Raw genomic sequence first — 14,149 nt, 5'->3', positions numbered from 1 at the left:
GAAATGTAAGCAGCTCAGGACCAGTGAATAATGTTAAATGGTACAAAGGTAAACAGTGAACTGACCAAGGGAAAAATAAACCAAAAATACTGGGACATTTTCTTAATTATCAGCCACTGATATATTGTGCATCTGTAATTTTAACATCCAGAACAAGTGTCCTGAAATAACTCTTCTCCCTCTATAATCCATTATCATCTCTTCGGTTACAGGTGTGAAAGAGGGGCTGTGCTGCTTTACAGATTCTCCCTCAGAAAGACGAGCATCTTCCTCCAGGCGTCCTCCTGAGCATGAGCATGTGCCACCGTCTCTCCGCCCCACAGAGCCATCACTGCAAAGACAAGACGGAAGCTGATCGAGCAGAAATGCTGGAGATTTTCTGTCAGCGTCTCCAGTTTCCCAGTCTGAAAGTGAACCAGTGAACCTACCGCTGTGACGAGATGCGACTGATCTGAAGAGGCTGGCTCGGGCGTGCGGCATGTGCGGAGGTTCAATCAGGTGACCGGCGTTAGGGTACGACAGGACTGTCAGCAGGTGGCTGTTCCCCGCTCGCTCCATCATCTCCTTCATCTGGAAAACAGGGAGTAAAAAAAATGATCTCATGTTTGTCAGATGGTTTCATGATGTGTTTCACTTATTTATATCTGAAGTCCCTGGAAGTGGTTTGTAAATTTACAAATATGTATTTTTAATGCTGTTTGTGCTGCAGCCATTACTGATCTGTACAAAAAGCAGGAAAGACACAAAATTCAAGACCTCAGTTAGTAATAAAAAAAAAAAACAATCCAAATGTGACTTTCCATTCTGCAAAAATCGAGAAAATAGGGAACATTTAGCATTTTATTAAGAATGATCGGTGTTTTTGGAGAGTTTGGTCTCTGTAAATAACATTATAAAGAGCACGGTCTCGACCTGCTCTATATGAAAAGTGCCCTGAAACAAGGTGTTAGGATTAGGAGCAATGACTTGATTTTTCCACTTCATATAACCTGATATCATGAAATTAAAGTATTACTTGTGAAATAAAAAGACCTTGGGCATTTCTAAGACTCCGCTCACACTTACTCGCGTCTCAGGTGGATCAGATAAAAAGTAGAAATGCAGCTAAGAAAATTCCGGATGGTTGAAACAACTTTCTGCCAGATGTTGTAAAGACATAAATCAGTTCCAAGACACAGATGAAATCTTTGTCTGGGCTGCTTTTTCAACACACAAGAACCTTTTGAATTATTTCACAATTTACTGATGTGATTGTTTATTTTATGGCGTCTAATTGGAATTCCACATACCCACGTAGGTGTTAAGATTCCTTTCAGCGTTCAGTAACGTTTAATCTAACTTTTATCTTTCTGCAACTTCAGACCTCTGGACGAAGCCTGTGACTCACGCAGGCTGTCGTCACATCAGTTAACTCACGTCCACTGCAGATTCGTGGGCGGGCCAGTTCTGATCGTCCTCACCCACAACCAGCAACAGAGGACACTGGATTTGTCCAACCTGCTCAGACACAAACAGCAGCAACATTTCAGATTCCTTCCCCTGCTGCCTCAGATATTTATGAATCACCTAAAAGCAAAGACACACACCACAGTAACAGAACTGGAAAAACAAACTGTATCAGAGTCAGACAGACACCGTCTCACTGGTCGTACTCACGTCCACTTTGAGTGAGGGGTCGGTCGGGATGGGCAGCAGCAGTTCTCTCCAGATCACCTCGTTCTCCTCGCTGAAGCGAGTCTTCCCGGCATTTCTAACCGGACAGAAAACAAAACAAATGACACAAACAAAGCAAAAAAAGCTTCTCAGATTCAGATTCTGACATCACTCGGTTTGATTGCAGGTTGATTTTTGTCTGTTCACCTTCTTATTTTATGTTAATTTGGATGAATTCACTCCACATCTGTGTTTTCAACTTACTCGCGACAGAAATCCAGTATTTCTTTCACAGATCCTTCAACCGGCTGCACATGACTCCCACTAACACACACCGCACAGCTGAGCTGGGAGAGACACACACTCACACACTTAAATTTAAAGAAGTTTAGGTGGGATCAGCTGAGAAAAAAAAAAGTGAACAGGATTAATTTCAATTTCAAAAACTACATAGAAAAACACTGAAATAATAATTATTATCTGCTGATCAGTGAGCAGAAGTACGAGTGACAACATGCTGAGCCGTGTTCCAGTTTCACCTCTGTTCACCGTCCATGAACAGAGGTGTCCGTCCTGCATTAAAGTGGGAGGAATTCAGACTGAAGTCAGGTCATTTAAATGGACTCGCTGTGATATGAGCTTTTTCATGGGCCCTTCTCATTTATCTTTAATGTCTCCTTGATTCTCTCACTTTAATCTTGTCCTCATGTGTTAGTTCCTCCTGCGATAGACACAAAGAAAAGATGAAGACGAAGAAGAAACTCATACGTTTCTAATACATTTCATCTATACCTGTCTTACCTTTACAACCTAGGATCAGCTGAGAAAAAAAAGTGAACAGAATTCATTTCAATGGACAAGCAGAGGGAGAGCAGATTGTCACAGACCGTTTGCATGGAGTTTGATGAACTTTGACATGAAAATTCACATATAAACACTAACCTGGTACCACTAACTTAAAAATCCAGCCTTTATGTCTCACCTTTACAACCTGGGAGTACGCAGCCATTTTGAGGGTGATGCTGGCGCCAAAGGAAAGGCCCAACATGGCGATCCTGCTGCCGAGGACCTGAGGGTGCTGCTGCAGGACTCTGTAGGCCGTCTGCAGCAGGAGAACGTGTCAGAAAACAAACTGCTACAGCTGAAACCCAGAGACAAGACCAGGGTCTCTCCGCATTTGGACAATTTCCTGGTGATATCTTGGCAAATTCAAATTTAATGCAAGTGCCAAGAAAACCAGTCTGGGCTGGAAAGCACTAATTATAATAAAACAACTGTATGTGCAAAGGTAGCAGAACAGAGCAGCTGTTCAGACAACTGTGGTGTACAACTTCTTCCTCTTGAAAGAACATGGAAAAAAAGTTTTTTCAGGTCTCTTTGAAACTTGCTCTGACATGGTCTCAGTATTTCTATTCTCAGCCCTTTGGCTATTGTCTCCTACCTTAAAATGTAAGAGGAGCCATTTGACTTCTGCCACATAATTTATGTCTACATCAAAAAGTACATATATCTATATACTGTCTGTGTGTGTGTTTAATAAAACTCATAACTCATGGCATCATATCATGTCGGATTTAATCAAATCCCTCCTGTCAGTGGTGACATCAGCTCAGGGCTAAAAAAGATGAAAGCTAACAGGTGAAAATGTGTCCTGGCCTGTTGGAGAACTCTTGTGTTGCTGGAAAATCCACATGACGTATTCACACACTACACGTTTTGTATTTTATAACAGCTCATTTGGGATGCTCATCAGGTTTACCTCAAAGTACTTGTTGTTCACCAGATTTCCGGTTTCCATGGTGATTTTAGGCGTCAGGTAGTCGAGAGCCAGCGAGGCGATGCCATGGGAGGCCAACAGCGCTGCACGGTATTCAAGCAAGTCCCCTCCACCCCCCCACAGGTCCAGGAGGCCGGGGAAAGGTCCAGGTCCTTCAGGCGACACAAAACACCAAAAACAGTCAGTTTACACAACAGTGATTTTGTTTGTTTCTAATGATCCTGCTACTTTAAAATTTGTCAGTAGCAGCAGGTCACAACAAACTTTGGTTAACTTCTGTGGTTAATGTTGGTCCAAGCTGCTGCTAGTTTTCGTTACCATGCACATTTTTATTTGCACCCACAGCAAACCTCTCTCCAGACTCTCTTCTGGTCCTACCTGGCGGCAGGAAAAGCGTCGCAGTGAGTTCGTCCTCTGTGATCGGGATCCTGCGGACGCCAGGAGCCATGTACCAGCGCTCCACCACCACTCCAGCCAGCGGCACCTGATCCATGAACCCCTTGGTCTGGTGACCCTGGTACACTGAGGTTGTGACCTCCATGGGAGTCTGGACATTCACCTTCCTTATCCTGAAGGATGATGGGAGAGTCAGCCCTGATACTGATAACTGCTTCAGTACTGATTGGTATCATCTGAACACTTCTGGCCTGGTTAGTGTACCTGAGTCCAGATTTGCTGCCTGGAACCGGTCTGAGGCTCCAAAGGAGGCCCATCGGTTCAACCCCAGAATACGTCCCACCCAGACTGGGATCCTCTGAAACTGTAAAGTAAAAAACCTGACGAATTATTTCTCATTTTGATGTTTGTTCTTTCCATGCATTTCCAACATTTTATTAAAGAAATATTTTTCAGCAATTCACAAACATTTCTACATTCATTTTCCTGTATTTCCCAGGTCTGGGTTTTGAACCATGTACCGTTCATGGTCCCGGTGGCGTCGGCAGTGTAGTGACCGAACGCCTCCCAGCTGTGTCCGTCTTCACACTGGTGGAGGGCGTGGACGGTGAGCTGGAAACCAGGCGAGACATTCTGGACCAGGACTGTGAACTTCTCATCCATGAGTCCTCTGGACGGCTGGACCGACAGCTTCACGCAGCGCTGCTTCCTGTCCATCCTGAACTGAGCTGACTGATAAAAGAACCAGGGACAAACACGTCAAAACAAAAACAAAAAAAAAAACAAAAAACCCCCAGAAACTTCTACTTTTGCTTTATTATTTCCAGGCTCACGGCTGAAGTGTGTGCAAGGTTAGGTTTCAAGATGAGGTATGTGTGTACTTTAACAGGATGTTATCAGATGTGTTGCCATTTGCAGTAACATTCGTTATAAATTCATTTAAAATCAACTTGTTTCTTCAACACAACCACAGAAGAACTGGTCCTTTACACACACACACACGATCAGATCAGATCAGGATCTCTGCACACAGATCTGAATGTAAACTCACAGACCACAGAAACAGATAAATCTCTCTCTCAGATTTCCTGACATAACATGTATGAACCATTCTCATTCTCTCTCAGGCAAACACAGAACCGACCTCAGAGCTGTTTGTCCTCGGGTTGGTCGTCTGTCACCTGTTGTCAGTCTCTGTCTCCTGGTGCTGAACTCCTCAAAGAGTCTGGAAACAAAACTGCCACAGAATCCATCTGAAGTCCAGCCCTCGTCATGTGGATCTTCAGTCCCCTCCCACAGATCAGTGTCTGGACACAAGGCGGCGCCATCGCGCCACTGAAACTCCACATCTGTACGTCTGATTAGATCCTGAGACAAAGGCTGAGGGATTGTTTTAGATTTGGGGGATTCAGGTAGAGCTGAACATTATGAGTATGAAAGTAATCAAATCTGTGAAAGTGTGGGAGGGGTTTTTACTTTTTCATTTCTTCCCTTGTGAGATTTGTTATATAAAAAAAATCAGCTTGTTAAATTGGCTGTGCAACGTGGGCCATAAATATGTGTTTTAGATGAGAGGATCAAGACTGAGTCTGAGTGTTTTATTAATAATGACGTGAGGATGGTCCAGTATGACAGTCAGGATGCAGGATAACACAGGGTGGATGGCAGTTTCCAGCACAGATCTCCGTCTTCATCTAATCAATCTGCAGAAGATGTATTTACATTTTCAATCATTTCATCATCAGATGTCGTTTATCCATAAAAATCTGGGAAACCTCGCACATTTTTTTTTTACAATAAAAGATTAATCAGAAAAAAAATCCCGCCTGCAGTGAGTGGGTTTAATTTAAAGAACAAGAAAGGAACAAGAACTCGATGTCATCAAAAAGTGGAATTTTAAACTGATAATTAAACATCTAAAGGTGCGTTTGTGTCCTTGTTTTTAAGGAATAAGAAGTTACAGTAAAGTGCCAGCATCGGGTGTCAAGATGTGAAAGGGTGGTTTCCAGCCTGCACAGGTACTAACAATTACATGTCAACTCTGGATACTACAATACCCATGAACCTCGGGCACTGTTGCCATGAAGAAGCCAGAGAATCACAGCCGTACTGAATTCAAAACACTTAGTGACGGTGGCAGCTCAGTGTGTTTTACTGACAAATAAAAACTTTTGATTGCATGTTTACATGATTGTGTCACATCGTTTCTGCAGATCTGTCAGCTGCACATTCAAGCTGCTCCTGTTCTACCACATCTCGTTGTTGAAAACCAGTTTGAGACGACTTCTGCTCTGTGACATGGAGCATTATCCTGCTGGAAGATGATAAACTGTGGCCATGAAGGGATGAACATGATCAGCAACATTACTCAGACAGGCCACCACCACCACCAGCCTGAACGGTTGACACAAAGCAGCTTGGGTCCATGGATTCATGCTGTTGATACCAGGCCAGGCTATGTTTTTCCAGTCTTCAGCTTCAGTTTTGGTGAACCTGTCCCCACTGCAGCCTCAGGTCTCGGGCCTTGGCTGACAGGACTGGAACCTGGTCTCTGCTGTTGTAGTCCATCCACCATCCAAGGTTGGACGTGTTGTTCATCCTGAGATGCTTTTCTGCTCAGCACAGCTGTACAGAGTGATTATCTGAGTTACCGTGTCCTTTCTGTCCGCTCCAACCAGTATGACCTCTGACCTCTCGCATCAACCAGGTGTTTCTGCCTGCAGTCGCTCATTGGATGTTTTTGGTTTAAGTGTGTGTGTGTGTGATAACAGACTGTTGTGTGTGAAAATCCAAGGAGATGAGCAGCTTCAGAAATATTCAAATCAGCAATCAATCACACTCGTACTGATGAATCAATCAGGTAAGTTTCATGCTAATCCAAAGAACAGACGTGTTTCAACTACAGTTTATGGGATTTTTACTTCCAAAACCTGGAACGCCCCAAAATAACTCCTCTCATTTAGGAACTCTGTGTCTAGAAGTTGTCACCTTGATTACAGGTGGGAAAAAGAGGTTGCACCAGGGTTTCTGCTGCCGTACAGATTCTCCCTCAGAAAGACCAGCATCTTCCTCCAGGAGTCCTCCTGAGCACGAGAATGCTCCACCGTCTGTCCGCCCCACAGAGCCGTCACTGCAAAGACACAAGGCAACAGAACCTGCCGTCAAAACTCATGTCCTGATTTTGACCTCGAATCATTCAGTCTACAGCTTCCCAGTCTGCAGGTGAACCTACACTTCTGGCGCACGTTGACGGTTCTGAAGGCGCTGGCTCGGGCATGCGGGGTGTACGGAGGTTCGATCAGGTGACCGGCGTTCGGGTACGACAGGACTGTCAGCAGGTGGCTGTTCCCTGCACGTTCCATCATCTCCTTCATCTGGAAAACAGGACGTTTCAAAACATCATCCCATATTTTGCAGATGGTTTCGTGGCGTGTTTACTTCCGTCACATCTGGACTGTGTTGAAGGAATCTTTAAAGAACACTCAGTTACTGTGAGATTTTAAAAGACAAGTTCCACGTAGCCTGACTTCAGTCCTCTGGTCTTAAATGATTTATTAACAGGGTCTGATCATGTCAGTTAACTCACGTCCGCTGCAGATTCGTGGGCGGGCCAGTTCTGATCGTCCTCACCCACAACCAGCAACAGAGGACACTGGATTCGTCCAACCTGCTCAGAGACAGACAGCAGCAACATTTCAGATTCCTTCACCTGCTTCCACTCTTTGTGCACCCGCTGTCATCACCTGGGGAATCATTTTACTGTGGATCTTTGAGACATTACTCACAGTGAGAGGACAATTTACCCACAAATACTTAGGTTTCTTGTAGATGCATCAAAAAAACGAAAAAACAGAAACTCAGCCACATCCCTGTTTAGTCAAATGGGCTCAACGGGTGAAAGCACATTGTGAAAGCTGTTAACTAGGCCAACTGAAATTAAACACATCTATTTTGTTGTGCTATTTTTGAGATGAACAAAAATGAACTGTGTAAGAGTCAGACAGAGACCCTCCGACTGGTGGTACCTACGTCCACTTTGAGTGCGGGGTTGGTGGGGATGGGCAGCAGCAGCTCTCTCCAGATCGCCTGGTTCTCCTCGTTGAAGCGAGTCTTCTCTGCGTTTCTGATCCGGCCCAAAAAAAAAAAGAGACAGACTTCATCTTCCCTGATTCAGACTAAACGAAGACTTCACCAAAACCAACTCTCAGATTAATGCCTGTTCACCGCTGTATCTTTCCAGCTGTGGGGCTACAAATGCAAAGTTTGTCCTGAGGGTGGCGCTAAAGGAAAGATCATGGGGCCATTCAAATCTAAAGTGTTCATCCGCAGGGGTGCAAAAACCGGATCAGGACATTTAACATGAATCCGGTCGGCGGTGGGAGCGGAGTTGTGTGAGTCGTTGAACAAAAATCTTCAAGTAGCAAAGATCAACTTACTCATTAAAGAAACCCAGGATTTGTTCAACAGATCCATCAACCGGCTGCACGTGACTCCCACTAATACACACCGCACAGCTGAGCTGGGAGACACACACACACACACACAGACCGTTTGCATGGAGTTTGATGAACTCTGACATGAAAATTCACATATAAACACTAACCTGGTACCACTAACTTAAAAATCCAGCCTTTATGTCTCACCTTTACAACCTGGGAGTACGCAGCCATTTTGAGGGTGATGCTGGTGCCAAAGGAAAGGCCCAACATGGCGATCCTGCTGCCGAGGACCTGAGGGTGCTGCTGCAGGACTCTGTAGGCCGTCTGCAGCAGGAGAACGTGTCAGAAAACAAACTGCTACAGCTGAAACCCAGAGACCAGTTTTAATCTGTGTGAATTCTCATAGCTCAAACCATTTAAGTGTTTATATTAAAACACATCAACAAAGACTGTGGTGATGGTGGCAACTGGTTTGTTTGTTTGTTGGTTCATTTATCTGATTTGTCCACCTCTTTTGAACTGGTCACACTTTTCCATAAAGCAGCTCTCATCGTGTGTCAGCAGCTGGAACATGAGTGTGAAGCAGGCTCTATAACCTGGGTGTGATCTTTGATTCTGAGCTTTCCCTTTGTCTCATATTGTAATGTTGTAAAACGTCACAGTGAAGCTTCACACTGTGATTACGCTGCTGTGAAAAGAGGCTCAAATACCTACAGATTTAAAACATTTAATAACAGGTTACCTAACAACCACAATAGATGCATGTGCTCACAGTTTAGTTATTCATGCAGACATGACAACAAATGGATTGAAAGAGTAAGGGGGGGGGGGGGGGGGGGGGGGGGCACTGAGACTGCACATGTGGATATTTTTAAAGCAGACATGTAGTAATAATACAATTCAAGTGATTTTATACGAATCAACAAAACTCCTTCTGTCTGAGTTAAACTCTCACTGATGCTGATCCAGTAAATCCAGTGTTTCTTTCCCCAGGCTGTGGCTCTGCTGAATGTGTGACTCTTTTTTTACCCACTACCTCCTTCAGCATCTTTTGTTTGCACAATATCTCTGACAAATGTTTAACTATTTAACTCTTTTTTTTCCACTACCTCATTTCAGCGTCTCTTTTTTATGTTTGCACTACAACCTGCACTATTTTCTCAACAGTCTGAATATATATTTATATATATATGGTTATCTTTTTTTTGCACTACCCACATTCAGACTGACCCATTGCACCATAGGTAACTGTGAAAAAAAAAAAAAAAGTTGTTCCGTTGGTTGTGTTGTTGTTGTACTGCATGAGAGCAAGAAAAACCGGAGTCAAATTCCTTGTTTGTATACACAAACTTGGCCAATAAATCTGATTCTGATTCTGTTTAAATTCAACACCTGAGCCGTGTCTCTGTGTCTCTGTGAAGGTGAATGAACTTCTGAAGTTTTTTATGGGTTTATTGACACATAAACACACAGAGATTACAGACACACATCCAGGTGTCTGCAGTCAAGACTTTTAACCCACATAACTCAACAATATTACTGACAGAGTGCGACTCCATCCGCCTCACACCCAAAGCAAATGATTAGCGGACAGGCCACACCTCAGTGATCTGTGTCTTCTCTACTTTTTGTTGGGAATTTTATGATCTAAAGTTACAAATACCAACAGTGGGTCTTTCAGGGTATATATTAGAATGTTGATAATGAAGACAACATTAATGAAGCTGAAAAAAAGACTCTTTCAGAGCTAAAACAATTAGTTGCTCACCCAAGTAGTCAATGGACAGCTCTGGACTGTTGTTTAGACAAAACAAGACATTTGAAGATGTTGACTTGGGCTCAAAATAACTGTGATTTCACTGCTTTCTGACAAAACAATCAGCTGATGAACTGTATAACTCCAGCTCTAAAGGAAACACTCTGTGGTGAAAATAATTAAAGCATGAAATGCAGGACACCCATTTTATAAGGTAATAACATGTCAGAGTTGTGTGAGTGTGTGTGTGTGTGTGTCAGCTTGTTGTGGATTTCCGCTGCTCCCTCATGATCAAAACATTAAGGCCTATATGAAATGCCTGAGTTATTTTGGGCTTTATCAGGTTTACCTCAAAGTACTTGTTGTCCACCATTTTCCCAGTTTCCATGGTGATTTTAGGCGTCAGGTAGTCAAGAGCCAGGGAGGCGAAGCCATGGGAGGCCAACAGCGCTGCCCGGTACTCCACCAGCTTCCCTCCACCCCCCCACAGGTCCAGGAGGCCGGGGAAAGGTCCAGGTCCTTAAGATGAGTGAAGCCGCCAAAAACAGTCAGTTTACGTGAGAGTGATTTTGTATGTTTCTAATGATCCTGCTACTGTGGACTGAGTGTTTCCTGTATTTTCTTACATGGTTATTGCAACAGAACCAGCCAGTCACAGATTAATTACCCTGAGCTTTGATAGTTAATGTTATTCTGTGCATCCTAGGATTCACCCTTTACTCCCAAAGTCTGGCTCCCTGATGCAGCTCAGATCTCTGGTGCTGGTCTGAGCTGCACCCACAGCAAACCTCTCTCCAGACTCTCTTCTGGTCCTACCTGGCGGCAGGAAAAGCGTCGCAGTGAGTTCGTCCTCTGTGATCGGGATCCTGCGGACCCCAGGAGCCATGTACCAGCGCTCCACCACCACCCCAGCCAGCGGCACCTGATCCACGAACCCCTTAGTCTGGTGACCCTGGTACACTGAGGTTGTGACCTCCATGGGAGTCTGGACATTCATCTTCCTCATCCTGAAGGATGATGGGAGAGTCAGCCCTGATACTGATAACTGCTTCAGTACTGATTGGTATCATCTGAACACTTCTGGCCTGGTTAGCGTACCTGAGTCCAGATTTGCTGCCTGGAACCGGTCTGAGGCTCCAAAGGAGGCCCATCGGTTCAACCCCAGAATACGTCCCACCCAGACTGGGATCCTCTGAAACTGTAAAGTAAAAAGCGTGAAGAATTATTTCTCATTTTGATGTTTGTTCTTTCCATGCATTTCCAACATTTAATTAAAGAAATATTTTTCAGCAATTCACAAACATTTCTACATTCATTTTCCTGTATTTCCCAGGTCTGGGTTTTAAACCATGTACCGTTCACGGTCCCGGTGGCGTCGGCAGTGTAGTGACCGAACGCCTCCCAGCTGTGTCCGTCTTCACACTGGTGGAGGGCGTGGACGGTGAGCTGGAAACCAGGCGAGACATTCTGGACCAGGACTGTGAACTTCTCATCCATGAGTCCTCTGGACGGCTGGACCGACAGCTTCACGCAGCACTGCTTCCTGTCCATCCTGAACTGATTTTTAAGTTGCACAAGAGAAAGACACAAATGTGCTTCATTCAACAGTTGACCACTGGTTTTATGCAACGAACATCATACAGAAAGTGCTTTGTAAACTGGATTCATCATTAACATGCAGGAGCAGTTACAGTTAAAGCCTGAGTGTGTGCAGAATCAGTCAAAACCATTATTTATTTAGGGTGTGTGTGTGTAACATTCATTCTCCACAACTTTTCATGCATTAACCAGCCACCGTCACCTGATACGGTTTCTCGGTGCGGTTGTTGGTCTTTGCTCCACTGACCTGAGCAGACTTTTCCTCCTCGGCTGGGATTAGTAAAAGACAGTAGAGTCAAATAAATCGCCTTTACTGCGGGACAAACGGCTTAAATGTGTATAAATGACCGGGATCCCTGCACACACATCTGAATACAGGCTCAAAGTCCACAAAAATACGTGCATGAACTTAGAGTCCGAGCACAGACCTGAGACCGGTTCGTCCTCGGGTTGGCGGTCCGTCAGCTGATCTCCGTCCGAGTCTCCAGCTATTAAACTCCGAGTCTCAGAGTCTGGACCCAGATCTGAGCGCGATTCAGTCTCTCGACAAACGCACCGTCATTGATTAACCGTATGAACTTCAGCCTCATCCCAGCGTGTGGAGCTTCCGTCTCCTCCCACTAAAATGCCTCCTTGCCCGGACACAGGGGGGCGCCATCGAGCCGCTGACGCTTCACGTTCAGGCCGGTGAAGTGTCCGGATGTTCGAGAGTACTTTCGACCAGTGGGTCACTAACCTGCCAAGATAGGAAGCTGCAGGGGACGCTTGATGGTATATCATGACACACACACACACTGTGGTCCTTAAGAGGATAAGTGAGTGGAATGGATGGATGGATAATGAATAAATAAACAACAATCTATCATCTCCTGTGTTTGCTGTAATATGACAGTATCACGTTAAACACACACACACTCCACATCAACAGAGTAAATGAGTCCAGTGTCTCTGTGAATCATCCTTATTTCTTTTCACACACATCCCGCTCAGATGATGAAGGACCCACAGCTCCCAGCAGCAAATCAGGCTCATAACAACTCAATGTGAATACAAAAAACATATTGAGACGAGTTAAGAGGTGAAAGGTCAGCTGTCTCCAGCCTGGTGAGAAATGTCTCGAGCCACGCCCCCACGGCTGTCCACACACACACACACACACACACACACACACACACACACTAAATCACTGATGGCAGAGACTCGTAAAGGGAAACAAACAGAGACACTCGGCTGCTTTAAAATATATTCACACACTTAATATTCATGGGAATCACATATCATTGTCTGTTTATTCTGATTGGGTGGGTGTGTGTGTGTGTGTGGGGGGGGGGGGGGGTGACACCTGTTACCATATGGACTGAGGCTGTGTTTTTTTTTAGGAGGAGGTTCAGTGAGTGAAAAGTTTAAATTCAGTTCAAATTTGGATTCAGTTTCTGAACTTTTATCTAACCCTCCAACTCTGTAAAATATGAATCCGACTGTCAGAAAAAGTTCAGTATTTCCCTCTGAAATGTGTCCGAACTGAAGTATTAGCATTAAAATCCATTAAAAAAGCATAATTAGCATTAAAAAAGAAATACACAGCTGTCTGCACTTCATGGTCTGTCCAGCAGGGGGCGGCAGGAGAGACGTGTCTCTTTGTTTCGGTGGAGGGGTCAGCAGGTTCAGGTTCAGGCTCTGTGGACTCCAGCTTTTGTCTCGCCATCCCTCTGTCTCCTCTTTCTTTCACTGCACTGGATTTCAGTTTTTTAAAATGTAGACACTCCAACACGGCTATAAACACACAACCACACAACAACTGGCACAACACTGCATTATTACTCTGTCAGGAGAGGGACAAATGAGGGAGATGGGAAGGGAAAAGAGGAGAGAAAGGCGGGAGGACAGAGACAAAGGAAATGTGGGACGGATGTTTTTACAATGACGACTTGTAATGATGAGTGTGTGTGTGTTTCTTTAAGACCAATGAAAGAAATGAATGAATGCTGAAGCAGCAGAGAGGTGAAGCGAGGACACACTGGCTCTGAGTCCAAACTCACACACACACACACACACATATAAATATATACTGCACACAGACACTGAGGGTAGAATAGATCAGAGCAGCTGCGAAGTAAAAGCAGAAAAAGGGAAAGAAGGAAAACAGAAGAAAAATGTGGACAGAGACGAGGAGAGAGACGGAAAAAGAAAAATAGCTGCAGTCTCCCTTCGACTTTTTGGTAAAATACTCCATCATTCAACACACCGTGCTTGATGCATGTTGAGTTAAACCATGTCACCTTCCTGTCTCTCGTGTCAGTGAGGATTACAACAATGCTTTATCAACCATCTGTAGAAAACAGTGCAACAAACACCCCAGCAACTACCCAGCAGTACCCCTGCCAGACCTGCATTAACCCCACAACCACCCTTACAGTCGAGGAAGAGGCCTGCACTTATTCACTTCACGCAGCGTGAGACAGTAAGTCTGAGGCCACTCTCACATCAGTGCTGGAAATATGCAGCTGGAGCAGCAGCCAGCAGTCAGCT

At 44.6% G+C, this 14,149-nt stretch overlaps 2 protein-coding genes across 8 annotated transcripts; both read right to left on the bottom strand.

Moving 5' to 3' along the window:
• Positions 1 to 21: 21 nt before the first annotated feature.
• LOC121182314 (peroxisomal succinyl-coenzyme A thioesterase-like) lies at positions 22 to 12,181 on the bottom strand. Of its 3 annotated transcripts, none has more exons than XM_041038754.1 (11): positions 12,049 to 12,181; positions 4,348 to 4,544; positions 4,091 to 4,190; positions 3,809 to 3,999; positions 3,413 to 3,582; positions 2,636 to 2,755; positions 1,918 to 2,000; positions 1,657 to 1,750; positions 1,417 to 1,497; positions 429 to 570; positions 22 to 331 (listed from the first exon to the last, which is right to left on the bottom strand). In XM_041038754.1, the coding sequence occupies exons 2-11, from the start codon at positions 4,541 to 4,543 to the stop codon at positions 237 to 239; spliced, it is 1,272 nt and encodes a 423-aa protein (XP_040894688.1). In that variant the 5' UTR covers position 4,544; positions 12,049 to 12,181; the 3' UTR covers positions 22 to 236. The 3 variants fall into 3 exon arrangements, with proteins under 3 accessions (XP_040894688.1, XP_040894687.1, XP_040894689.1); XM_041038753.1 differs by having other exon boundaries at positions 4,348 to 4,549; positions 12,049 to 12,176; XM_041038755.1 differs by lacking the exon at positions 12,049 to 12,181 and adding an exon at positions 4,971 to 5,152 and having other exon boundaries at positions 4,348 to 4,558.
• On the bottom strand, positions 5,403 to 12,186 carry LOC121182313 (peroxisomal succinyl-coenzyme A thioesterase-like). Of its 5 annotated transcripts, none has more exons than XM_041038750.1 (12): positions 12,034 to 12,161; positions 11,377 to 11,578; positions 11,120 to 11,219; positions 10,838 to 11,028; positions 10,371 to 10,540; positions 8,470 to 8,589; positions 8,263 to 8,345; positions 7,856 to 7,949; positions 7,413 to 7,493; positions 7,059 to 7,200; positions 6,815 to 6,956; positions 5,403 to 5,529 (listed from the first exon to the last, which is right to left on the bottom strand). In XM_041038750.1, the coding sequence occupies exons 2-11, from the start codon at positions 11,570 to 11,572 to the stop codon at positions 6,820 to 6,822; spliced, it is 1,314 nt and encodes a 437-aa protein (XP_040894684.1). In that variant the 5' UTR covers positions 11,573 to 11,578; positions 12,034 to 12,161; the 3' UTR covers positions 5,403 to 5,529; positions 6,815 to 6,819. The 5 variants fall into 5 exon arrangements, with proteins under 5 accessions (XP_040894684.1, XP_040894686.1, XP_040894685.1 ...); XM_041038752.1 differs by lacking the exon at positions 5,403 to 5,529 and adding an exon at positions 11,868 to 11,890 and having other exon boundaries at positions 5,567 to 6,956; positions 12,049 to 12,153; XM_041038751.1 differs by lacking the exon at positions 5,403 to 5,529 and having other exon boundaries at positions 5,567 to 6,956; positions 11,377 to 11,573; positions 12,049 to 12,186.
• Positions 12,187 to 14,149: the final 1,963 nt, after the last annotated feature.

Source organism: Toxotes jaculatrix, chromosome 5 (assembly GCF_017976425.1).
Source record: "Toxotes jaculatrix isolate fToxJac2 chromosome 5, fToxJac2.pri, whole genome shotgun sequence".
NCBI classification, from domain to species: domain Eukaryota; kingdom Metazoa; phylum Chordata; class Actinopteri; family Toxotidae; genus Toxotes; species Toxotes jaculatrix.
The sequence above is the reverse complement of the archived record's forward strand: the minus strand, read 5'-3'. Positions and strand labels throughout refer to the sequence as shown.